The 26,809-nt window shown below is 37.6% G+C and overlaps 1 protein-coding gene across 2 annotated transcripts; it reads right to left on the bottom strand.

Annotated features, from left to right (window-relative positions):
• Positions 1–18,233: 18,233 nt before the first annotated feature.
• Positions 18,234–26,315, bottom strand: LOC149987320 (uncharacterized). Of its 2 annotated transcripts, XM_090244806.1 has the most exons (3): positions 26,134–26,315; positions 24,501–24,528; positions 18,234–22,700 (listed from the first exon to the last, which is right to left on the bottom strand). In XM_090244806.1, exon 3 carries the CDS (start codon positions 19,477–19,479, stop codon positions 18,817–18,819), a length of 663 nt encoding a protein of 220 aa, XP_090100932.1. In that variant the 5' UTR covers positions 19,480–22,700; positions 24,501–24,528; positions 26,134–26,315; the 3' UTR covers positions 18,234–18,816. The 2 variants fall into 2 exon arrangements, with proteins under 2 accessions (XP_090100932.1, XP_090100931.1); XM_090244805.1 differs by lacking the exon at positions 26,134–26,315 and having other exon boundaries at positions 24,501–25,033.
• Positions 26,316–26,809: the final 494 nt, after the last annotated feature.

Genomic DNA, 26,809 nt, shown 5'->3' on the forward strand with positions numbered 1-26,809 from the left:
TTATGCTGATGATATTTTATACTATGCTCATGATATTTTAGCTCTCGACACACTACCCCCATTGATACACTACTCCTTCAATCTTATCTCCTAAGATATCTTGCTACTTCAATACTCTGCCTTATCAATACTATGCCCCCTCAATACCTTCCCTAAAGTCTTAAGATTTTAGGGTTTAGGATTCTAAGATCTAAGGGTCTTAGGGTTGTAGAGTTTAGGATTCTAGGGTTCGAAGGTCTTAGGATCTCGAGCAAGTTTAGGATTTAGGGATTATGAGGTTTTCAAAATCACAAAAAGTTATCTATGATAAATTTATGAGGAAACAAAAAAATGAAATGAAATTAAATGTATAATAAATACATAGAGGCACCTAGATATCATACTAATATATTAAATAGCATATGTACGTATATGTCCTTTTTTATTTCAAAATATTATATGTATACTATTTTTTATATATTTCTAAGGTTTAGGATATAGAGGGTTTAGGTTTAGGGTTTAGGATTTAGGGTTCCAACCGAGTCTTAGAGGTTTTTGATCCTACGTATCTCTCAATGTATCACAATTTTTTTCAGTTTGAAATTTTATCAAGCCTTATATTGTCTCAAAGATGTCTATAAACATTTTTGTTTCTCAAAAATATGAATTTTATTTTTCAGGTTTTAGGATTTAGGGACCCTAATTCGGAATCTGAGTTTTATATTTATTATCATGTGAGAACTATGTAAAGAGTTGGAATGCATACCAAATTTCGCTATGCCAAAACAAATCCCAGATGTGTATGGCATTACCAAATTTGTTGTCCATGCTGACTAGATGGGTTGTCGGTTGTAGGTCTTAGGGTCTTAGGATTTGAGGATTTTAGGGTCTTAGGATCTTAAGGTTCTAGGGTCTTGGGGTTCAAGAATCTTGGAGTACTAGGATCTTATGGTTCTGGGGTCTTAGGGTCTTAGGATATTAGGATTCTAGGATTTTTGGGTATTAGGGTTCTAGGATTTTAGGGTTGTAGAGTTCTAGGGTCTTAGGATTTGTGGGTCTAAGAGTTCGTGGATATTAGGGTTTAAGGTCTTAGGGTTCTAGGATCTTAGGATTCTAAGGTTCTAGGATCTTATGATCTTAGGGTTCGAGGGTCTTAGGATTCTACAGTTCCAAAGTTTAGGATTTAGGGTCTTAGAGACTTAAAGACTTGGAATCTTAGGGTTCTAGGATTCTAAGGTCTTAAGATCTTAGGATTTAGGATTCTAGAGTCTTAGGGTCTTAAGGTTGTAGGATTAAAGATTCTACAGTTCCAGGGTCTTAGGGTCTTGAGCAAGTTTAGGATTTAGGAGTTATGAGTTTTTCAAAATCACAAAAAATTATCTGTGATAAATATATGAGGAAATAAAAAAATGAAATGAAATTAAATGTATAATAAATACATAGAGGCACCTAGATATCATACTAATATATTAAATAGCATATGTACGTATATGTCCTTTTTTTGTTTCAAAATATTATATGTATACTATTATTTATATATTTCAAGGGTTGAGGATTTAGAGGGTTTAGGTTTAGGGTTTAGGATTTAGGATTCCAACCGAATCTTAGAGGTTTTAGATCCTACATATCTCTCAATGTATCACAGTTCTTTTCAGTTTGAAATTTTATCAAGCCTTATATTGTCTCAAAGATGTCTATAAACATTTTTATTTCTGAAAAATATGAGTTTTATTTTTCAGATTGTAGGATTTAGAGATCCTAATTTGGAATCTGAGTTTTATATTTATTATCATGTGAGAACTATGTAAAGAGTTGGAATGCATATCAAATTTTGCTATGCCAAAACAAATCCCGGATGTGTATGGCGTTACCAAATTTGTTGTCCATGTTGACTAGATGGGTTTTCGGTTGTAGGTCTTAGGGTCTTAGGATTTGAGGATTTTAGGGTCTTAGGATTTGAGGATTTTAGGATCTTAGGATCTTAAGGTTTTAGGGTCATGGGGTTCTAGGATCTTGGAGTACTAGGATCTTAGGGTTCTAGGGTCTTAGGGTCTTAGGATATTAGGATTCTAGGATTTTAGGATATTAGGGTTCTAGGGTTTTAGGATTTTAGAGTTCTAGGGTCTTAGGATTTGTGGGTCTTAGAGTTCGTGGGTATTAGGGTTTAGGATTTTAGGATTCTAGGATCTTAGGATTCTAGGGTTCTAGGGACTTAGGATCTTAGAGTTCGAGGGTCTTAGGATTCTAGGGTTCTAAAGTTTTGGATTTAGGGTCTTAGAGTCTTAAAGCCTTGGGATCTTAGGGTTCAAGGATTCTAGGGTCTTAAGATCTTAGGATTTAGGATTCTAGGGTCTTAGGGTCTTAGGGTTGTAGGATTCAAGATTCTAGGATTCCAGGGTCTTAGGGTCTCAAGCAAGTTTAGGATTTAGGAGTTATGAGGTTTTCAAAATCACAAAAAGTTATCTGTGATAAATATATGAGGAAACAAAAAAATGAAATGAAATTAAATGTATAATAAATACATAGAGGCACTTAGATATCATACTAATATATTAAATAGCATATGTACATATATGTCATTTTTTTGTTTCAAAATATTATATGTATACTATTTTTTATATATTTCTAGGGTTTAGGATATAGAGGGCTTAGGTTTAGGGTTTAGGATTTAGGGTTCCAACCGAGTCTTAGAGGTTTTTGATCCTACATATCTCTCAATGTATCATAGTTTTTTTCAGTTTGAAATTTTACCAAGCCTTATATTGTCTCAAAAATGTTTATAAACTTTTTTGTTTCTCAAAAATATGAGTTTTATTTTTCAGGTTTTAGGATTTAGGGACCCTAATTCGGAATCTGAGTTTTATATTTATTATCATGTGAGAACTATGTAAAGAGTTGGAATGCATACCAAATTTTGCTATGCCAAATCAAATCCCGGGTGTATGGCGTTATCAAATTTGTTGTCCATGCTGACTAGATGGGTTGTCGGTTGTAGGTCTTAGGGTCTTAGGATTTGAGGATATTAGGGTCTTAGGATCTTAAGGTTCTAGGGTCTTAGGGTTCTAGGATCTTGGAGTACTAGGATCTTATGGTTCTGGGGTCTTAGGGTCTTAGGATATAAGGATTCTAGGATTATTGGGTATTACGGTTCTAGGATTTTAGGGTTGTAGATTTCTAGTGTCTTAGGATTTGTGGGTCTTAGAGTTCATGGATATTAGGGTTTAGGGTCTTAGGATTCTAGGATCTTAGGATTCTAGGATTATTGGGTATTACGGTTCTAGGATTTTAGGGTTGTAGATTTCTAGGGTCTTAGGATTTGTGAGTCTTAGAGTTCATGGATATTAGGGTTTAGGATCTTAGGGTTCTAGGATCTTAGGATTCTAAGGTTCTAGGATCTTAGGATCTTAGGGTTCGAGGGTCTTAGGATTCTACAGTTCTAAAGTTTAGTATTTAGGATCTTAGAGTCTTAAAGACTTGGGATCTTAGAATTCTAGGATTCAAGGGACTTAAGATCTTAGGATTTAGAATTCTAAGGTCTTAGGGTCTTAGGGTTGTAGGATTTAGGATTCTAGAATTCCAGGGTCTTAAGGTCTCAAGGAAGTTTAGGATTTAGGAGTTATGAGGTTTTCAAAATCACAAAAAGTTATCTGTGATAAATATATGAGGAAACAAAAAAATGAAATGAAATTAAATGTATAATAAATACATAGAGGCACCTAGATTTCATACTAATATATTTAATGGCATATGTACGTATATGTCCTTTTTTGTTTCAAAATATTATATATATATATTATTTTTTATATATTTCTAGGGTTTATGATTTAGAGGGTTTAGGTTTAGGGTTTAAGATTTAGGGTTATAAGAGTGTCTTTGAGGTTTATGATCTTACATATCTCTCAATGTATCATAGTTTTTTCAGTTTGAAATTTTACCAAGCCTTATATTGTCTCAAAGACATCTATAAACGTTTTTGTTTCTCAAAAATATGAGTTTTATTTTTTAGGTTTTAGGATTTAGGGACCCTAATTCGGAATCTGAGTTTTATATTTATTATCATGTGAGAACTATGTAAAGAGTTGGAATACATACCAAATTTTGCTATGCCAAATCAAATCCCGGGTGTATGGCGTTATCAAATTTGTTGTCCATGCTGACTAGATGGGTTGTGGGTTGTAGGTCTTAGGGTCTTAGGATTTGAGGATATTAGGGTCTTAGGATTTGAGGATATTAGGGTCTTAGGATCTTAAGGTTCTAGGGTCTTAGGGTTCTAGGATCTTGGAGTACTAGGATCTTATGGTTCTGGGATCTTAGGGTCTTAGGATATAAGGATTCTAGGATTATTGGGTATTACGGTTCTAGGATTTTAGGGTTGTAGATTTCTAGGGTCTTAGGATTTGTGGGTCTTAGAGTTCATGGATATTAGGGTTTAGGATCTTAGGGTTCTAGGATCTTAGGATTCTAAGGTTCTAGGATCTTAGGATCTTAGGGTTCGAGGGTCTTAGGATTCTACAGTTCTAAAGTTTAGTATTTAGGATCTTAGAGTCTTAAAGACTTGGGATCTTAGAATTCTAGGATTCAAGGGACTTAAGATCTTAGGATTTAGAATTCTAAGGTCTTAGGATCTTAGGGTTGTAGGATTTAGGATTCTAGAATTCTGGGTTCTTAAGGTCTCGAGGAAGTTTAGGATTTAGGAGTTATGAAGTTTTCAAAATCACAAAAAGTTATCTGTGATAAATATATGAAGAAACAAAAAAATGAAATGAAATTAAATTAAATGTATAATAAATACATAGAGGTACCTAGATATCATACTAATATATTTAATAGCATATGTACGTATATGTCTTTTTTTTGTTTCAAAATATTATATGTATATTATTTTTTATATATTTCTAGGGTTTATGATTTAGAGGGTTTAGGTTTAGGGTTTAAGATTTAGGGTTATAAGAGTATCTTTGAGGTTTATGATCTTACATATCTCTCAATGTATCATAGTTTTTTTCAGTTTGAAATTTTATCAAGCCTTATATTGTCTCAAAGATATCTATAAACGTTTTTGTTTCTCAAAAATATGAGTTTCATTTTTCAGGTTTTAGGGTTAAGGGACCCTAATTCGGAATCTGAGTTTTATATTTATTATCATGTGAGAACTATGTAAAAATTTGGAATGCATACCAAATTTCGCTATGCCAAAATAAATCTGGGGTATATGGCGTTACCAAATTTGTTGTCCATGTGCACTAGATGGGTTGTGGGTTGTATGTCTTACGGTCTTAGAATTTGAGGATCTTAGGGTCTTAAGGTCTTAAGGTTCTAGGATCTTGGGTTCTGGGATCTTGGAGTACTAGGATCTTAGGGTTCTGGAGTCTTAAGCTCTTAGGATATTAGGATTCTATGATTTTAGGGATTTAAGGTTCTAGGGTTTTAGGGTTTTAGAGTTCTAGGGTCTTAGGATTTGTGAGTCTTAGAGTTCGTGGGTATTACGTTTTAGGGTCTAAGGGTTCTAGGATCTTAGGATTCTAGGATTCAAAGGTCTTAGGATCTTAGAATTCGAGGGTCTTAGGATTCTAGGGTTTTAAAGTTTAGGATTTAGAGTCTTAGAGTCTTAAAGACTTGGGATCTTAGAGTTCTAGGATTCTAGGGTCTTAAGATCTTAGGATTTAGGATTCTACGGGCTTAGGATCTTAGAGTTGTAGGATTTAGGATTCTAGGGTTCGAGGATTTTAAGGTCTCGAGCAATTTGAGGATTTAGGAGTTATGAGGTTTTCAAAATCACAAAAAGTTATCTGTGATAATTGTATGTGGAAACAAAAATATGAAATGAAATTAAATGTATAATAAATACATAAAGGCACCTAGATATCATACTAATATATTAAATAGCATGTGTATGTATATGTCCTTTTTTGTTATAAAATATTATATGTATACTATTTTTTATATATTTCTAGGGTTTAGGATTTAGAGGGTTTAGGTTTAGGGTTTAGAATTAAAAGTTCCAATTGATTCGTAGAGGTTTTTGATCCTCCATATCTCTGAATGTATCATAGTTTTTTTCAGTTTGAAATTTTACCAAGCCTTATATTATCTCAAAGATGTCTATAAACATTTTTGTTTCTCAAAAATATGAGTTTCATTATTCAGGTTTTAGGGTTAAGGGACCCTAATTCGGAATCTAAGTTTTATATTTATTATCATGTGAGAACTATGTAAAGTGTTGGAATGCATACCAAATTTCGCTATGCCAAAACAAATCCTGGATATATGGCGTTACCTAATTTGTTGTCCATCCTGACTAGATTGGTTGTGGGTTGTAGGTCTTAGGGTCTTAGGATTTGAGGATCTTAGGGTCTTAGGGTCTTAAGGTTCTAGGGTCTTGACATTCTAGGATCTTCGAGTACTAGGATCTTAGGGTTCTAGGGTCTTAGAGTCTTAGGATATTAGGATTCTAGGATTTTAGGGTATTAGGGTTCTAGGATTTTAAGGTTGTAGAGTTCTAGGATCTTAGGATTTGTGGGTCTTAGAGTACGTGGGTTTTAGGGTTTAGGATCTTAGGATTCTAGGATCTTAGGATTCTAGGGTCCTAAGGTTTAGGATTTAGGGTCTTAGAGTCTTAAAGACTTGGGATCTTAGGGTTCTAGGATTCTAGGGTCTTAAGATCTTAGGATTTAGGATTCTAGGGTCTTAGGATCTTAGGGTTGTAGGGTTTAGAATTCTAGAGTTACAGGGTCTTAGTGTCTCGAGCAAGTTTAGGATTTAGGAGTTTTGAGGTTTTTAATATCACAAAAAGTTATCTGTAATAAATATATGAGGAAAAAAAAAATGAACTGAAATTAAATGTATAATAAATACATAGAGGCACTTAGATATCATACTAATATATTAAATAGCATATGTACGAATATGTCCTTTTTTTGTTTCAAAATATTATATGTATATTATTTATTCTATATTACTAGGGTTTAGGATTTAGATGGTTTAGGTTTAGGATTTAGGATTGAGGGTTACAAGACTGTCTTAGAGATTTTAGATCCTACATATCTCTCAATGGATCCCAATTTTTTCAGTTTGAAATTTTACCAAGCCTTATATTGTCTCAAAGATGTCTATAAATATTTTTGTTTCTCAAAAATATGAGTTTCATTTTTCAGTTTTTAGGATTTAGGGATCCTAATTCGGAATCTGAGTTTTATTTTTATTATCATGTTAGAACTATGTAAAAAGTTGATATACATACCAAATTTTGTTATGCCAAAATAAATCCCAGGTGTATGGCATTACCAAATTTGTTGTCTATAGTCACTAGATGGATTGTCGGTTGTAGGTCTTAGGGTCTTAGGATTTGAGGATCTTAGAGTCTTAGGGTCTTATGGTTCTAGGGTCTTGGCGTTCTAGGATCTTACAGTACTAGGATCTTAAGGTTCTAGGGTCTTAGGATCTTAGGATATTGAGATTCTAGGATTTTAGGGTATTAGGATTCTAGGGTTTTAGAATTGTAGAGTTCTAGGATCTTAGGATTTGTTGGTCTTAGAATTCGTGGGTATTATGGTTTAGGATTTGTTGGTCTTAGAATCTTAAAGACTTGGGATCTTAAGGTTCTAGGATTCTAGGGTCTTAAGATCTTAGGATTTAGGATTCTAGGGTCTTAAGATCTTAGGATTTAGGATTCTAGGGTTCTAGGGTCTTAAGGTCTCGAGCAAGTTTAGGATTTTGCAGTTATGAGGCTTTCAAAATCACAAAAAGTTATCTGTGATAAATATATGAGGGAACAAAGAAATGAAATGAAATTAAATGTATAATAAATACATAGAGGCATCTAGATATCATACTAATATATTAAATAGCATATGTACGAATATGTTCTTTTTTTGTTTCAAAATAATGTATGTATACTATTTTTTATATATTTCTAGGGTTTATGATTTAGAGGGTTTAGGTTTAGGGTTTAGGATTTAGGGTTCCTACCGAGTCTTAGAGGTTTTTGATCCTACATATCTCTCAATGTATCACAGTTTTTTTTAGTTTGAAATTTTACCAAGCCTAATATTGTCTCAAAGACGTGTATAAATGTTTTTATTTCTCAAAAATATAGGTTTTATTTTTCAAGTTTTTGGGTTTAGGGACCCTCATTTGGAATCTAAGTTTTATATTTATTATCATGTGAGAATTATGTAAAGAGTTGGAATGCATTCCAAATTTTGCTTTGCCAAAACAAATCTCGGGTGGATGGCATTACTAAATTTGTTGTCCAAACTGACTAGATGAGTTGTGGGTTGTAGGTCTTAGGGTCTTAGGATTTGAGGATCTTCGGGTCTTATGATCTTAAGATTCTAGCATCTTGGAGTACTAGGATCTTACGATTCTAGGGACTCAGAGTCTTACAATTTTTGGATTCTAGGATTTTAGGGTATTAGAGTTCAAGTGTTTTAGAGTTGTAGAGTTCTAGGGTCTTAGGATTTGTGGGTCTTAGAGTTCGTGGGTATTAGGATTTAGGGTCTTAGGGTTCTAGGATCTTAGGATTCTACGATTCTAGGATCTTAGGATCTTAGAGTTCGAGGTTCTTAGGATTCTAGGGTTCTAAAGTTTAGGATTTAGGATCTTAGAGTCTTAAAGACTTGGGATCTTAGGATTTTAGGATTCTAGGGTCTTAAGATCTTAGGATTTAGGATTCTAGGGTCTTAGGATCTTAGGGTTGCACGATTTAGGATTTTAGGGTTCCAGGGTCTTAGGATCTCGAGCAAGTTGAGGATTTAGGAGTTATGAGGTTTTCAAAATCATAAAAAGTTATCTGTGATAAATATATGAGGAAATAAAAAAATGAAATGAAATATAATGTATAATAAATACATAGAGGCACTTAAATATCATATTAATATATTAAATAGCATATGTACGTATATGTCTTTTTTGTTTCAAAATAATGTATATATACTATTTTTTATATATTTCTAGGGTTTAGGATTTAGGGTTCCAACCGAGTCTTAGAGGTTTTTGATCCTACATATCTCTCATTGTATCACAGTTTTTTTCAGTTTGGAATTTTACTAAGCCTTATATTATCTCAAAGACGTCTATAAACATTTTTGTTTCTCAATAATATGAGTTTAATTTTTCAGGTTGTAGGGTTTAGAGATCCTCATTCGGAATCTGAGTTTTATATTTATTATCATGTAAAAACTATGTAAAGAGTTGATATACATACCAAATTTTGCTATGCCAAAACAAATCCCGGGTGTATGGGGTTACCAAATTTTTTGTCCATGCTGACTAGATGGGTTGTGGGTTGTAGGTCTTAGGGTCTTAGGAATTGAGGATCTTAGGGTCTTAGGGTCTTAAGGTTCTAGGATCTTGGGGTTCTAGGATCTTGGAGTACTAGACTCTTAGGATTCTAGGGACTTAGAGTCTTAGGATATTAGGTTTCTAGGATTTAAGGGTATTAGGATTCAAAGGTTTCAGTGTTATAGAGTTCTAGGGTCTTAAGATTTGTAGGTCTTAAAAATCGTGGATATTAGGGTTTAGGGTCTTATTGTTCAAGGATCTTGCGATTCAAGGATTCTAGGATCTTAGGATCTTAGAATTCGAAGGTGTTAGGATTCTAGGGTTCTAAAGTTTAGGATTTAGGGTCTTAAGATCATAGGATTTAGAATTCTAAGGTCTTACGGTCTTAGGGTTGAAGGGTTTAGGATTCTAGGGTTCCAGGGTCTTAGCGTCTCGAGCAAGTTTAGGATTTAGGAGTTATGAGGTTTTCAAAATCACATAAAATTGTCTTTGATTAATATATGAGGAAACAAAAGAATGAAATGAAATTAAATGTATAATAAATACATAGAGGCACCTAAATATCATATTAATATATTAAATAGCATATGTACGTATATGTCCTTTTTTTGTTTCAAAATATTATATGTATACTATTTTTTATATATTTCTAGGGTTTAGGATTTAGAGGGTTTAGGTTTAGGGTTTAAGATTTAGGGTTCCAACCGAGTCTTAGAGGTTTTTGATCCTATATATCTCTCAATGTATCACAGTTTTTTTTAGTTTGAAATTTTACCTAGCCTTATATTGTCTCAAAGACGTCTATAAATATTTTTGTTTCTCAAAAATATGAGTTTTGTTTTTCAAGTTGTAGGGTTTAGAGATCCTAATTTGGAATCTGAGTTTTATATTTATTATCATGTGAGAACTATGTAAAGAGTTGGAATGCATACCAAATTTTGCTATGCCAAAACAAATCTCGGATGTATGGCGTTACCAAATTTGTTGTCCATGTTGACTAAATGGGTTGTGGGTTGAAGGTCTTAGGATCTTAGGATTTGAGGATCTTTGGGTCTTAAGGTCTTAAGGTTCTAGGAACTTGGAGTACTAGGATCTTAGGTTTCTAGGGACTTAGAGTCTTAGGATATTAGGATTCTAGGATTTTAGGATATTAGGGTTCAAGTGATTTAGAGTTATAGAATTCTAAGGTCTTAGAATTTGTGGGTCTTAGAGTTCGTGGGTATGAGGGTTTAGGGTCTTACGGTTCTAGGATCTTAGGATTCTATGATTCTAGGGTCTTATAATCTTAGAGTTCGAGGGTTTTAGGATTCTAGAGTTCTAAGGTTTAGGATTTAGGGTCTTAGAGTCTTAAAGACTTCGAATCTTAGAGTTCTAGGATTCTAGCGTCTTAAGATCTTAGGATTTAGGATTCTAGGATCTTAGGGTCTTAGGATTGTACGGTTTAGGATTCTAGGGTTCCAGGGTCTTAGGGTCTCGAGCAAGTTTAGGGTTTAGGAGTTATGAGGTTTTCAAAATCACATAAAGTTGACTTTGATTAATATATGAGGAAACAAAAGAATGAAATGAAATTAAATGTATAATAAATATATAGAGGCACCTAGATATCATACTAATATATTAAATAGCATATGTACGTATATATCCTTTTTTTGATTCAAAATATTATATATATACTATTTTTTATATATTTCTAGAGTTTAGGATTTAGAGGGTTAAGGTTTAGGGTTTAGGATTAAGGATTACTAAAGTGTCTTAGAGGTTTTCGATCCTACATATCTCTGAATGTATCACAGTTTTTATCAGTTTGAAATTTTACTGAGCCTTATATTGTCTCAAAGATGTCTATAAACATTTTTGTTTCTCGAAAATATGAGTTTCATTTTTCAAGTTTTAGAGTTTAGGGATCGTAATTCGAAATTTGAGTTTTATATTAACTATCATGTGAGAACTATGTAAAGAATTCGAATGCATACCAAAAATTGCTATGCCAAAATAAATCCTGAGTATATGGCGTTACCAAATTTGTTGTCCATGCTGACTAGATGGGTTGTGGGTTGTAGGTCTTAGGGTCTTAGAATTTGAGGATCTTAAGGTCTTAGGGTCTTAAGGTTCTAAGGTCTTGGGGTTCTAGTCTCTTAGAGTACTAAGATCTTAGGATTCTAAGGTCTTAGGGTCTTAGGATATTAGGATTCTAGGATTTTAGGGTATAAGAATTCAAGGGTTTTTGGATTGTAGAGTTCTACGGTCTTAGGATTTGTGGGTCTTAGAGTTTGTGGGTATAGGATTTAGGGTCTTAGGGTTCTAGGATCTTAGGATTCTAGGGTCAAGGATCTTAAGATTCTAGAGTTCTAGGGTCTTAGGATCTTAGGGTTCGAGGGTTTTAGGATTTTAGGATTCTAAGGTTTAGGATTTAGGGTCTTAGAGTCTTAAAGACTTGGGATCTTAGGGTTCGAGGATTCTAGGATCTTAAGATCTTACGATTTAGGATTCTAGGATTACAGGGTCTTAGGGTCTCAAGCAAGTTTAGGATTTAGGAGTTATGAGGTTTTCAAAATCACAAGAAGTTATATGTGATAAATATATGAGGAATCTAAAATATGAAATGAAATTAAATATATAATAAATACATAGAAGCACCTAGATATCATACTAATATATTAAATAGCATATGTACATATATGTCCTTTTTTGTTTCAAAATATTATATGTATAATATTTTTTATATATTTCTAGGGTTTAGGATTTAGAGGGTTTAGGTTTAGGGTTTAGGATTTAGGGTTACAAGAGTGTCTTAGTGGTTTTTGATCCTACATATTTGTCAATGTATCACAGTTTTTTTCAGTTTGAAATTTTACCAAGCCTTATATTGTCTCAAAGATGTCTATAAACGTTTTTGTTTCTCAAAAATATGAGTTTCATTTTTCAGGTTTTAGGGTTTAGGGACCCTAATTCGGAATCTGAGTTTTATATTTATTATCATGTCAGAACTATGTAAAGAGTTGGAATGCATACCAAATTTCGCTATGCCAAAACAAATCCCGGGTGTATGGCGTTACCAAATTTGTTGTCTATGCTAACTAGATGGATTGTGAGTTGTAGGTCTTAGCGTCTTAGGATTTGAGGATCTTAGGGTCTTAGGATTTGAAGATCTTAGGGTCTTAAGGTCTTAAGTTTCTAGGGTCTTGGGGTTCTAGGCTCTGAGTGTATTAGGATCTTAAGGTTTTAGGATCTTAAGGTCTTAGGATATTAGGATTCTAGGATTTTAGGGTATTAGGGTTCTAGGGTTTTAGGATTTTAGAGGTCTAAGGTCTTAAGATTTGTGGGTCTTAGAATTCGTGGTTATTAGGGTTTAGGGTCTTAGGATTCCAGGATCTTAGGATTCTAGGATTCTAGGGTCTTAGGATCTTAGGGTTCGAGGATCTTAGGATCTTAGGGTTCGAGGGTCTTAGGATTCTAGGATTCTAAGGTTTAGGATTTAGGGTCTTAGAGTCTTAAAGACTTGGGATCTTAGGATTCTAGGATTCTACGGTCTTAACATCTTAGAATTTAGGATTCTAGGGACTTAGGGTCTAAGGGTTATAGGATTTAGGATTCTAGAGTTCCAGGGTCTTAGGGTCTCGAGTAAGTTTAGGATTAAGGAGTTATGAGGTTTTTAAAATCACAAAAAGTTATCTATGATAAATATATGAGGAAATAACAAAATGAAATGAAATTAAATGTATAATAAATACATAGAGGCACCTTGATATCATACTAATATATTAAATAGCATATGTACATATATGTCTTTTTTTTGTTTCAAAATATTATATGTATACTATTTTTTATATATTTCTAGAGTTAAGGATTTAGATGGTTTAGGTTTAGGGTTTAGGATTTAGGATTCCAACTGAGTCTTAGAGGTTTTTGATCCTACATATCTCTCAATGTATCACAGATTTTTTCAGTTTGAAATTTTACGAAGCCTTATATTGTCTCAAAGATGTGTATAAATATTTTTGTTTCTCAATAATATGAGTTTAATTTTTCAGGTTGTAGGGTTTAGAGATCCTCATTCGGAATCTGAGTTTTATATTTATTATCATGTGAAAACTATGTAAAGAGTTGGAATGCATACCAAATTTTGCTAAGCCAAAACAAATCCCGAGTGTATGGCGTTACCAAATTTTTTGTCCATGCTAACTACATGGGTTGTAGGTTGTAGGTCCTAGGGTCTTAGGATTTGAAGATCTTAGGATCTTAGGATCTTAAGGTTCTAGGATCTTGGAGCACTAAGATCTTAGGGTTCCAGGGTCTTAGGATCTTACGATATTAAGATTCTTCGATTTTAGGGAATTAGGGTTTTAGGGTTTTAGGGTTGTAGAGTTCAAAGGTTTTAGGATTTGTGGGTCTTAGAGTTCGTGGATATTAGGATTTAGGGTCTTAGGATTCTAGGATCTTACAATTATAGGGTTCTAGGGTCTTAGGATCTTAGGGTTCGAGGGTCTTAGGATTCTAGCGTTCTAAGGTTTAGGATTTAGGGTCTTAGAGTCTTAAAGACTTAGGATCTTAAGGTTCTAGGATTCTAGGGTCTTAAGATGTTAGGATTTAGGATTCTAAGGTCTTAGTGTCTTAGGATTGTAGGGTTTAGGATTTAGGGTTCTAACCGAGTCTTAGAGGGTTTCGATCCTACATATCTCTCAATGTATCTTAATTTTTTTGAGGTTGAAATTTTGCCAAGCCTTATATTGTCTCAAAGACGTCTATAAACATTTTTGTTTTTCAAAAATATGAGTTTCATTTTTCAGGTTTTAGGATTAAGGGACCCCAATTCGGAATCTGAGTTTTATATTTATTATCATGTGAGATTTATGTAAAGAGTTGGAATGCATACCAAATTTCGGTATGCCAAAACAAATCCCGGGTGTATGGCGTCACCAAATTTGTTGTCCATGCTGACTAGATGGATTTTGGGTTGTAGGTCTTAGGGTCTTACGATTTGAGGATCTTAGGGTCTTAAGGTCTTAAGGTTCTAGGGTCTTGGCATTTTAGGATCTTGGAGTACTAGGATCTTAGGATTCTAAGGTCTTAGGATATTACGATTGTAGGAATTTAGGATTTTAGGGTTCTGGGATTTTAAGATTGTAGAGTTCTAAGGTCTTAGGATTTGTGGGTCTTAGAGTTCGTGGATATTAGGGTTTAGTGTCTTAGGGTTCTAGGATCTTAGGATTCTAGGGTTCTAGGGTCTTAGGATCTTAGGGTTCGAGGGTCTTAGGATTCTACGGTTCTAACGTTTAGGATTTAGGGTCTTAGAGTCTTAAAGACTTAGGATCTTAGGGTTCTAGGATTCTAGGATCTTAAGATCTTAGGATTTAGGATTCTAGGGTCTTAGGATCTTAGAATTGTAGGGTTTAGGATTCTAGGGTTCTAGGGTCTTAGGGTCTCGAGCAAGTTTAGGATTTAGGAGTTATGAGATTTTCAAAATCACAAAAAGTTATCTGTGATAAATATTTGAGGAAACAAAAATATGAAATTAAATTAAATGTATAATAAATATATAGAGGCACCTAGATATCATACTAATATATTAAATAGCATATGTACATATATGTCCTTTTTTGTTTTAAAATATTTTTGTTTTAAAATATTATATATATACTATTTTTATATATTTTTAGGATTTAGGATTTAGAGGGTTTAGATTTAGCATTTAGGATTTAGGGTTACAAGAGTGTCTTAGAGGTTTTTGATCCTACATGTCTCTTATTGTATCACAGTTTTTTTCAGTTTGAAGTTTTACCAAGCCTTATATTGTCTCAAAAATGTCTATAAACATTTTTATTTCTCAAAAATATGAGTTCTTTTTTTCATGTTTAGGATTTAGGGTTTAGGATTTAGGATTACATGGGTGTCCTAGAGGTTTTTCATCCTTTATATCTCTCAATATATCACAGCTTTTGCTGTTGTAAAATTATGCCAAGCCTAGAATCATCCAAAGACCTCTATATATGTTTTTGTTTTTCAAAAAAATGTATTTCGTTTTCTGTAATTTAGGGTTTGAAAACCCTAATTAGGTTCTTTAAACCCTGATTAGAGTTCTGACTTGCATACTTTTTTTCATGAGAGAACTCTGTATGAAGTATAAATGGAGTCTTACTCAAAGAAATCCCCTATAGATAGGTAGTTCACCTAGTCTAGGTCGAGAGAGTCCTTCAGGCTGCTCGCCCTTATATCTTTGCCCACTCTCCACCTATTGCACCACTAGCTCTCCTTCCATTAAGATCATTGTTGATGAAGTCAATATTAGTTCCATCTTCGACTTCTACAAGACTCCCACAAACAACGTTGGTGCCTACCCCCGATGCATCCGTGAGTGCAGCCTTAAAGACTACACCGCTTACTATAGTGTCGCCTATAGTCACATTACAGATTCTGCAAAATCAATCATCGACACGCTCATTAATCATTCCACAATCATGCCCATTTCTCAATCGACCCCAATAACAGAGGGCTCAACTTCAGCGGGTATTGTACGAACCCAATCAGCAACGACCTAGGTAATAAATTCTACAATGCCACACACTCTGCACCCTAGTGGCAAAAGCTCGTGTGCTCCAACGACTAGCTCAGACCATCACGTCCCGATGGTCTATCGTAAGACAAGTCCTTGTATCTCGATGCCCGATCGTAGCTCTCCGTTACACCGGCTCGCGGCAACCCTTCGTGACGCCCTGTGCTCCGATCTCTCGTTGTCGCTTCCTATATCGCCACAGGCATCCACCGCAGCTACTCTGACGTATGCACCAAAAACCATACTCGACGATGGTAATTGTGCCCATCCTTGTACGACTGTGTCCAAGTACCGAGCCAAATGCAACCAATACTCAAATACTTAAATGCACCCAAATTTGCACGCATCGCTTCTTCGAGAGCTCCCTTTTTTTAAAGTTCCTACATGCTCTCCCCAAGTAGTCGTACCATCGCGGATTGCAATGCCTAGCTTACTCGCTCAAGTGGATAAATAGGCCCTCTGTCCAATCATGTCTCTTCCCTCTCATACATCGCCTCACCTAGAATTCCAACATCCGAAACTGATTGCACCCGTACATGTCTATCTATGGCCACGCCTCCTCATCCTCGTTGTCTAATGACAGATAATTATTGAACGACACATCAAAAAATATCTGTAATCCTATCGACCAGGTCCCTTGGCCGCCAGTAGTGACGCCGATCCCAAGTTCAATCCTTGCATGTCCGTTCAACTTGCTCTCTTCTTGCCTCTTCATAAAAGCCCCCGTCACCGCTCCCCGCCTCAATTCGCGACTCCTCGTTTGCCATCGAAAATCTCAAAAATTCATCTTTGAACATCGATGACCTCGACAGGCTCCAAAAGAAATTGTTGAATGCATGCAACCCTAAATCCTACCCCCAAAAGCTGTAGCTCCTCTGGTACACCCCACACAACGCGTCATCTCGAGGCGCCTCTGCATCGTGCATCGCCGCGGGTAAGAACAAGGTCCACCGCCGAATTACATGCTACGCTTGCACATCCTGCGACATAGGCATGTAGTCACCCATCGATTCATACAACGATGGCGATGACCAACTCCCCCGTCCAACGATGCCAGTCTCCCCGCTCCGTCGCTCATAAACGGTGACTTTTTTCCTCCTCCCACGAAACCCTAAACCTGCTGTCTCTACAAAACTGCCATTGTCTCTCTCGCAAGCCCCTACTCTTCTTCACTCCACGTCTTTCTCCACCCCCTTCCCTCGGTAGTATCTCATTGGCCACACTTCCGTCTCTCTCAACTTCGAACTGCCGTCTGACCGCTCATTCTTCTTGTGCTTTGTAAGTAAACCTGAACAATGTGATTGTTGAGACATGACGCCCTCTTGCTCTTCTGTGAAGCCTGAGGTAGCCTTTGATCGCAAGACTAGATAACCAAATATTGTGATTAGGGCCCGTAGAAGGGGAAAGGATAATGAGAGTGGCATCCAGGGGACGATGGTAGTATGGGATGGACGACGCTCTTGATGTGCCTTTCTCTTGTGCGGGCGCATGTGCCTGGTTTTGAGTGTAAACCTGGTCGCAAGTGGGACCTCGTAGGTGATATTCAGTTCTAAAAACTCACATCTATGAATTCATAATTTCCACAGCATGGTTACTTGCTCATGTGTTCGGCTCACAGTTTTGTGCTTCGCCTCATGTTTGAGTTGAGATAATTGTCAACTATCTACTTATAATGGTTCGGTCCTTACGAAAATGGTAGTAGATGAGGGTGTTCATTTGGGTGAAGCAAGACGAAGAGGTCGCCTCTTGATTATGACTCATGGCACCCAAGGTGGAAACTCTGTCTCAATCAATACACATGGATTCTTTGCACGGAAATCGTACTTTTTTAAATGGAAGTGTAATGGTGGCATTGTTGAACTGATATTGTTCTTCTGTAGCTGGAACTAAAGTGCATTTCTAAGCATTTTCAGTCTTCATATTGGAAGTACAAATCGCATCTAGAAAGTGGGTTATTGCTACACAAGGGTGATATGGCGAGGGAGTTGTGTTTCACAACTGTATTCATCTAATTCCCCTCCTGTTCACAACTGTCAAAACGGCCGACTTTACTCAGTCTACGACTACTCCTGTGGCCAGTTTCGATGACCTAAGACAAACGCTTTACAGCAGCCATCCCTTGTCATGACTTGAACCTGTAAATTTTTTTAGTATCGCTTTTGTACTAAATTTATATATCTCTGGCATTAAACATTGGCTCCTTCATCTGCATGTAAGATATATATATATATATATATATATATATTTTCTATTTGCTGGGACTTACAGAAAATACATAACTACTAATCTGTTTTTTTTTCCTTTTAAGATTGTAACAAGCATGTACTTACATTTTGTAGATACAAATTTTGTATTATTATATGATTTCAGAGTTTCTCACTACAAATGCAATTTATAAAAGATACAATAATAAAACACGCAATTTAGCGAGAAAGTATGAGGTACCTCACTGTTTATTATATCCAAAAACATACACAATCAAATAATTCAAACTACCGCAAAGAAATATTGAAATCATACATATCATACTCAAATCAAACATATCTAACATATCATACTAACCTATCAATCACCTAAACATTATGCTTGCTCTGCAATACTATAGCATAAGGACTCTCATCATTCTATGGCGAAGCGACTCCCTCCACGTGTCCTATGGTGTTCTCTACCATAGCGGACAATTCATGAATATGCACCGGACAATCTACGGTACCTCCAAGACTAATGGACGCAGACTCAACATATCTGTAACTGCCAGGTTTACCGTGTCGCATGTGTCTTACGCCATCATCATTATAGTAGAAGCCATCTTTGAACAACATCTCTTGGTTTGAGGCGAAGGCCCCCTAAAATGCAGCAATGTCTTCTAATAAGCCAGATCTTGGAACAGAAGGCAATATAGGTCCCATATCACTTCCAGTACCTTCGACCCTCTCATGTATCTCTGATCCTGGCTCTGATTGAGAGGGCCCTAAAGCTTGCCGAGGCTGCATTGATGGAATACTCTACCTCGTAGGAGATTTATCTACTTCTTCATCTGTGCTTGATTCCTCGTTGGTTGAGCTATTGTCAGTCAAGGAATATTTTGATCCAGATAAACGTGGCAATCTCTCATTCAAAGTTTGTTCCTCTTCATCGTCGTCCTCTTGCCTCTCTTCACCAATCGCCTCTTTGGTATCTTGTATGATATCTGGAGCACTACTTGTTCTGCATGCCGTCTCAGTGGTCAAGATATGCTCTTGGAAACTGTTGCACAATTCATCGTATAGGAATCTAGTCCTCTCCGTGCAATCGTCAATGATAATAATCTCGGATCCCTGGAAATCCCCGAGAAGTATTGTAGGAATAGCAGACATACTGCATGCCACTAAACCCCAACCTCGAGGTAGGTATGAATCCACAAGTCTTGACAGCTCTGAAGGAGATCTCTCGAGTGGATCAACTTCAGAAGGCTGCAGTGCCTCACTCCACAGATCTTGAAATACAAGTGGAAGTGGACTGTCCCCAGAAACATAGTTGGGGCTAGGGGAAGTACCAACAGGATGTTGCATACAAATCACAACAGCGCCAATTGGTTGTACTATTTGCTGCAAGCGCCCACTCTCTGTAAAATCAAGTACATAAGGATCAACTGAGTTGGCATCAAATGCCCAGAATCCATGTCGCATAGAACAACTTTCAGGAAGCTTCACCTTCGCAAACAACTCCTCATTGGCATATATGGCTGATGATAATAAGAAGATGACGTTCCATTGTTCGATGTTTGTCACCCATAATGCCAATTATGCAAAGGCTTTGGATAACTGCTCATCACCCCATAGACCATCTCCATGCCTCTCACGGCCACGCCAACAATTAATCACACATAAGCATGATTTTCCTAGTTGTACGTGATCTGAACGGAATAACCCTCTTCTACATCAAACCATAAGAGAGTTCTGTGGGTCATTCTGACCTGGCCTTTGAACTTGCATCTGCCATTCCCAACTAGCAGTGCTCAAATCTCCGACATCAACAGATAACCCATTGTATCCCCGTCCCCCTACTGCAACATTATGATAATGATATTTGATGGAAGGGGGTATGAGGTGGACAATGTCTTCCAGCTTAGATACCTTCCCTCGCACAGGAGCAGCCCATGCCGCTTTTATTAGAGCATCCAAATGCTTTGCCAAGGTATAAACCTGTTCCTTGCCCCTTGGAAAATACTTCATTATGGATATACGAAAGAACTCCTCCATAGAATTTGGTGAACACTCTTTGTTGTCCACCCTCAACCAACGGATGATATTTATCACCGCTTCTTCTCACTGAAATCGATCAACCGCAAAGGCAATGGTGCAATGTTGTGGATTCTTATCGTCTACACCAATGAAGTAATACTCTTGGCAAGGTCTCCGCCCGTTTGTCCCCAATGGCTTAGCTGTACAAGACTATACCAACCGTAGATAATATGAATCCGGAACCATGCTAAGGGGCCTCAACCAATTCTAAGTCATCACCTTTCGCTTCAGCCGCACATCCACATTGGGATCCAACTCTTTCTTCTGTGCATACTGCTTCTACTTTTTCTCTTCTTTCTTGCTGTAAAAGAAAAGCCCGTCTTCATAGTCCTTGCACACGCTAATGATAGCTTCAAAGCAATCATCGCTCGGATTCCAGACATCACGAGTCAAGTCCTACATGTTTTTAGCCAACTTCTTAATTGACACTTCATTATTGTCAACCATCTTATGCAACCTATGCACTGCACTTGCCGCACTCACCAAAGCAATGCCTCTGCATGTATCGTCTGTGTGGACTGAGCTATCAGGCCTCCGGTATAGATTCCAGATCTGGCGGAGCTTTATTAAATCCTCTTCCACGGTAGAATAAGATTTTCTCTCCCACTCTGTTATGTTGATCCGCACTGACTTATCAATATAAAAACAACGATCATCATACACCACGAAGGTTGCCTCCCGCTGCTCAAATATCTCTATGTATTCAGTTCCTGGAATCTTATCGTTCCTCCACTCCTCCTATGCAAACTTGCAAGCTGCCACTATGTATTGACCATCCACTAGCTCCCAAATAATATGATCTTGAAGCCAAGCATATTGGGATCCTTAGACACCATTTGCAGAAGCACTCCCCTGTGTAATGAAGTCGCGTTCAAACTCTCGTGCTGCTCCTTCAATCGGAAACGATACCTCTTGCAGCACAACCGTACCATCGTCGGTAGTAGTATGCAAAATGTATCGAATTGGTCAAAGTACCAATTTTCTCATCCGGGTCCTGGATTCTGGATCTCTTAACAGGTGATATACATCTCTAGCCCTCTTCTGTGATAAAACTTGATGGTTCGTCTCTGGATTCTCCACTGAGACAATGCGGTCTATGTGTGCATTAAACACAATATTCGCCCACAAAGATCCTTTCACAATCTCATCCGCTGTAGGCACTAGAACTTTGGACCTATGTGAACTTTGAACGTCCATTGGCATCTCTCTTTCCTCCTCTGAATCTTCATGGGGTCGATCCTTAGGTTGTGAAACTCCTCTTCCTCTTGCGACACGGTCGACAAGTTTACAGAACCACCAAGCAAAGATGCAGAGACCCTACGATGATATGCACATGCTCTGCGTCCCGACCTAGGGACCCGGCCACTCGATCTTGAGGCTCTCTCAATCAACCTCGTACCACCTGCATCCAAACCCGAGGGGCCTCTACCAAAACCATAAGGTACATCCCTCTGATCACGTCGTGGCCGCTTCAAAGGACGTTCACTTTGTATTGGAGGATTAGCTGATGCTGGCGTCTGAATTGATGCGGTAGGATGACGGTCCTCACGCCTACGGCTCACCCCTACAGGTTGCCAATCCAATTGTGTTGGACGTGCAAGAGCTCAAAAAACTTCTTCCGTCTCTTCTGGTTCCATTGGTGGAGCTTGAGCTGCTGCGCTTGTTGGATTTGTCGCCCGTAATGCCTCATATCTAATATGTTCATTCATAATCCTCTTAGCCCGCAGCACCATTTCTAGCGATAACTCCAAACAAGCCAAGACATTATTATGCCTAGCAGTATGTACCGCAGGATGTATGTTCACCCAAAACGTCTGCTATGATTTGAGTAATTTCACTTGCCCTGGATTCTGGATGAGACTTGTAGGGACGGGTGCTACAAGCAACTTCTTAGAAAGAGAAAACTTCACCGACGTTGTATCAGAATTTGACGCCATTACATATTCCATATCATCAGGTCGACTTGAAATTGCTTGGATTTCCCCAAAACGGCTCCTCAATCCTGATGTACGCTTCGCTAGCTCAAAGGGATAAATAGTCACCCACAAGAACGGCTTAAATGGCTCTTCTTCCGCAATCCACCAGCCGTGGCTCTCCCAATCCTTGTTGATGTTTGGTGCCATAATGCCACACTCAAAAAACCTGAATGTCATTATCATACAATAGTAATCGTTAATATGGTATATGATTTAGTCTTGCTTGTTTAGTCTTTCAAGCCACTAATTTACCACAAACTAAACTTACACATCAGATACCACTTCTACAGAACTTACACCTCAAAGAAATCAATGTGTTGCCATCTGTCACCATGTAGAAAAGGACATTGAACATCAAAATATCGAACACGAAAAGGTTAGGGTATCTTACGGATATGGTATTTGTAGGATACCGCAGGGGTAGGCTACTTGTAGGAGATCGCAAGGTAGGCTATACACTAGATTCGGGTATCAGAGGGTTATATCAAGATCTTGGGCGTTCCTTGAGAAGTGCACAAGATCTTGTGATCCTCACAACGAAACCCCTCCAAGGAATGTCTTGCATGGACCAACAATGGAGTGATGAATTGCAACAAAATTAGCAATAGAAATGCTAGCACCCCTTCAATACTGTGTAAGGCACACCCAAGAAGTAGAATCAGTCAAGTTTCACTTCCTATTATCTTCATAATTAACCCCTAAAGGACCAAACCCCCCTAGAGGTGCGTTTTTTTTATCTTAGGCAAGTACCTAAAATTTGAAAAAAATCTTTTTTCTTGAAAATTTTATACTAGATAGTCCCTAATAAGAGCTTTGTGGAGAAATTATTTTAGTTTTCTCTAGATTCATGGTTGAAAAGATAGTACCTCCCAAAGTCAAAGATAGAGGCGTTGGATAGCTCTAAAATTTTGCTAGAAAATTCTATTAACATTGACGTTTTTCATACATATAGAGAATATTACCTTCTTTGAAAATGTCAAAAAAAAACTCTTGCCTTTAGTGTAAAAAAACATTTTAACCTAAATCAAACATTGTTACACATTTCGAGCAAGGGGAGAAAAAACTTCATCCTTTCTACATAAAACCTAGAGATCTTCATATTTTTCACTTTTTATTTTTTCAACAAAAATATGTGGTGTAAACCTTCTTATTGGCCATTTGGATTATCATTCTGAAACTTATTAACCTTAAGGTACCATGACAGTTACACACCAAAAACAGTTCAAAACTCTTGGATTCTAGTGAAATGAACAAAGAAAGAAACAAAAACTTTTATTTATATTTTTGACCATATGATCTCAATTAAGACTTGTTAATTAACATAATTGCAAAATTTTATAAACTTTGACTTCACGGATTGAAAGATTATAGTGTTTGAAGTGAAGCGAGTGGTTCATTTTCTTCCTTGTGTTTAGTGGATCAGCGGACTTTGACTTAACTTGGTGTCAAATTTCTGCATTACACAAGGTATATATCCAATACCATTGTGTTAATCATGATGTTAGTTCCTTATACACCAATTTTTAGAGGTAGAGGAGGGGTGTAACATATTCAAAACAACTATGCAAGGAGTAGGGGTTAAAAAATTGCCAATTCATGTTTTTTTTTTTTTTTTGTGAACTTAATATGATTTAGATTGATAATCAAAATGGTCAACAAAGGTTTACACTAATATTTATTGTGGAAAAAATAAAAAGTCAAAAATATGAAGATCTCAAAGTTTTATGTGCAAAGGAAGAAGTTTTATGGTACCTTGCCCGACAATGTATTACAATGTGTGAAAATGTTTGACTTGGGCTAACATGCTATTTTTCACTGAAGACAAGAACTTTTTTTGACAATATGAAAGGAAACAATATTACTTGCTAGTATTGAAAATTTCACATTCATTAGACTGTCATAGCTAAAGTTTTTGGAGGTGGCCAACATGCCCGTTCTCCCCAAATAAAATTCAAATCCCTATAACTTTTTCATTAAATATTGGATATGGGAAAAAATTCTTCCCTCATTGAGGTATTAGTAATACCCATCTACAATAAAAATTTCAAAGATGAATGCTATAAATTGACACTGTAGAAACCTGACCGAACCTTCAAAAAGCCCATTTTGGGACACTTGGCTTTTAGGGGTTAAGTTCAGAAAAAAAAAAAAAAAAAAAAAAAAAAAAAAATGTGATATGGCAATTTTTGGACCTCTACTCCTTGCACATGTTTTTCTTGAATTCAAACACTATAATCTTTTGATCCGTGCGGTCAAAGATTTTTAAAATTTTGTGAGTATGTTACTTAGTAAGTCATAATTGAGATCCTACAGTCATAACTATAAATAAGAGTTTTGTTTTCCTTCCTTACTCATTGCACTAGAATCAACAATTTTGAAGTGTTTATGGTTTTTAGTAAGAAAGGTAGATATAAAGCTCAGAAGACTTACCCAGACGTGTAGCTAGTATCATATGAACCTTGCACAGACAATAAGATTGCAACATCAGTCAACACCTTATAATGGTATTGTGGAATATTTATATATCTGTTAAAAAACTAAGCAAATGTGTCAAAACTTCAATAATTACGCTAAGAACCTGGCGTGTTCCCAACAATTGCCATTCAAGGGGGATCAAAGGATGATTATGCTAAATTATCGTTATGTAAAGCCCTACAAGGATCTCAATAAGCTGATAGAGGCAGCCAAGTCAAGATACGGGGAACACTCTAAGACCATTACATTGGTAGCAATTGCCAATGCACAAAACATAGGATACGAGTGTGAACCATAAATGAAACAATGACTCTTTATCGACACCCCATGCTTTGCATCCGCTCCCCGTCCGCTCCTCATCTGCACCCTGTCCGCACCCTATCCAGGTCCCGTTCGACAGGGCCCGGATAGGGTGCGGACGAGGAGCGGACAGGGAGTAGACAGGGAGGGGATCGGGAGCGGACGGGGAGCGGATGGGGAGCAGACATGGAGCGGACGGGGAGCGGACGAAGAGCGGACAAGGAGCGGACGGGAAGTGGACGGAGAGCGGACGGGAAGTGGACGGGAAGTGGACGGACAACGGATGGAGAGCGGATGGGGAGCGGACGGGGAGCAGACGAGGAGCGGATGGGGCTGACGGGATTGGACGGGTGCGGATGGCGAAAGGCGAACAGATTATCGGGTAAGAAGCTCTCGGGCGGTCATTGAACAACACATTCAGGGGTGTGCGCCCGCACACCCTTTGAGCAGTGAGCCTACCTTCCAAACCAATTCTAAGTATGTGCACTTTGAGGTCAATGTGAGGTCTATGCAGGTCGAGGTCGACGTGAGGTCTGTCCAAGTCGAAGTGAAGGTTGACGCGAGGTCTGTCCAAGTCGAGGTCAACGTCGACGTGAGATTTGTCCAAGTCGACGTTGAAGTCTGTCCAAGTCGACGTTGAAGTCTGTACAAGTCGACGTCGAGATCTGTCTAAGTCGACCTCAAGGTCGACATGAGGTCTATCAAAGTCGATGTCGAAGTTGATGTTGACGTCGACGTGAGGTCTGTCCAAGTCAAGGTCAACGTCGACGTCTGGGCAAGTCAAGGTCGAAGAGAGATCACCTCAAGGTTGACATTGTAGATCACATAACACAAGTTGAACCCGAGGTCGAGATCTCTTCATAATTGTGCACGATCTGATCCAATCGTGTCGATGTATACAGATCTGATCTTGTGTGCAGGAGTAACATATATTTATGCAAACATTCAGCTTTGTGTGCTCGATCATGTATGTACAAACGCGTGTTTTGAGACTATATCCGGGTATTAAATAAGGTTCTTGGGCGTTCTTCTCCCAAAGAATCTTAAGAGTGTACGGCCACACACCCTTGCCAAATACTTGAGGTAGGGTTGCCTATTGCGGCAACGGCGCTAGGGCAAGGTTATCGGAGCCAATGGCGGCGTTAGGATAGGGTTACAGGACCTAATCAAAGGTGGCTCTCTCTTGTTTATCGCTCTCATTCCATCACGTCTATGGACATCGCAAACTTGGACATGCAACAAATTACATTCTAGTACAATAAAACGTTTGATGTGAAGAAATACATACCAGCTTGCTGCCTCGAATCGTAACAAAATATAGCTGCCGCCTCAAATCATACTTGCCGATTGAAATTGCATCCGCTGCCTCGTCAATTCTACAAAACGCTCAAAAAACCACTATAATAAATAAAATACTAAACCCACTAATAAGCACTAATTTTGACGTCACAATTCCAAGAGAACTCACCTTTGAAGATGGAAAGAAAAGAGAGCCTCTAGGGTTTGAAAGGCTAACTTATGATGTGTCAACTTGGTTTTCCCTTAGTTTAGGTAAATTTTTCTTTATTGTCTAGACATCTACCCAGGGGGGATGTAGGGGTGGAGAAATTTTTACTAAATATAGTAAATTTTTGGTGAAATTTGTGAAGAAAAATTGTTGTTTTTTTCTATTAATCGGGGTGGGACGCAGGCAGATGGGGGCAGACGAGGGCAGACGGGGGCATATGGGGGCGTACAGGGGCAGACATGGGCAGACGGGGCAAATGAAGGGTCGGACAAGGGGATCAAACGAGGGGGTCGGACGAGGGGGTCGGACGAGGGGGTCGGACGAGGGGGTCGGACGAGGGGGTCGGACGAGGGGGTCGGACGAGGGGGTCGGACGAGGGGGTCGGACGAGGGGGTCGGACGAGAGGGTCAGACGAGGGGGTCGGATGAGGGGGGGGGACGGGGGCAGACGAGGCGGA

The sequence above is a fragment of the Physcomitrium patens genome, chromosome 19, assembly GCF_059467195.1.
Source record: "Physcomitrium patens ecotype Gransden chromosome 19, ASM5946719v1, whole genome shotgun sequence".
Classification (NCBI taxonomy): domain Eukaryota; kingdom Viridiplantae; phylum Streptophyta; class Bryopsida; order Funariales; family Funariaceae; genus Physcomitrium; species Physcomitrium patens.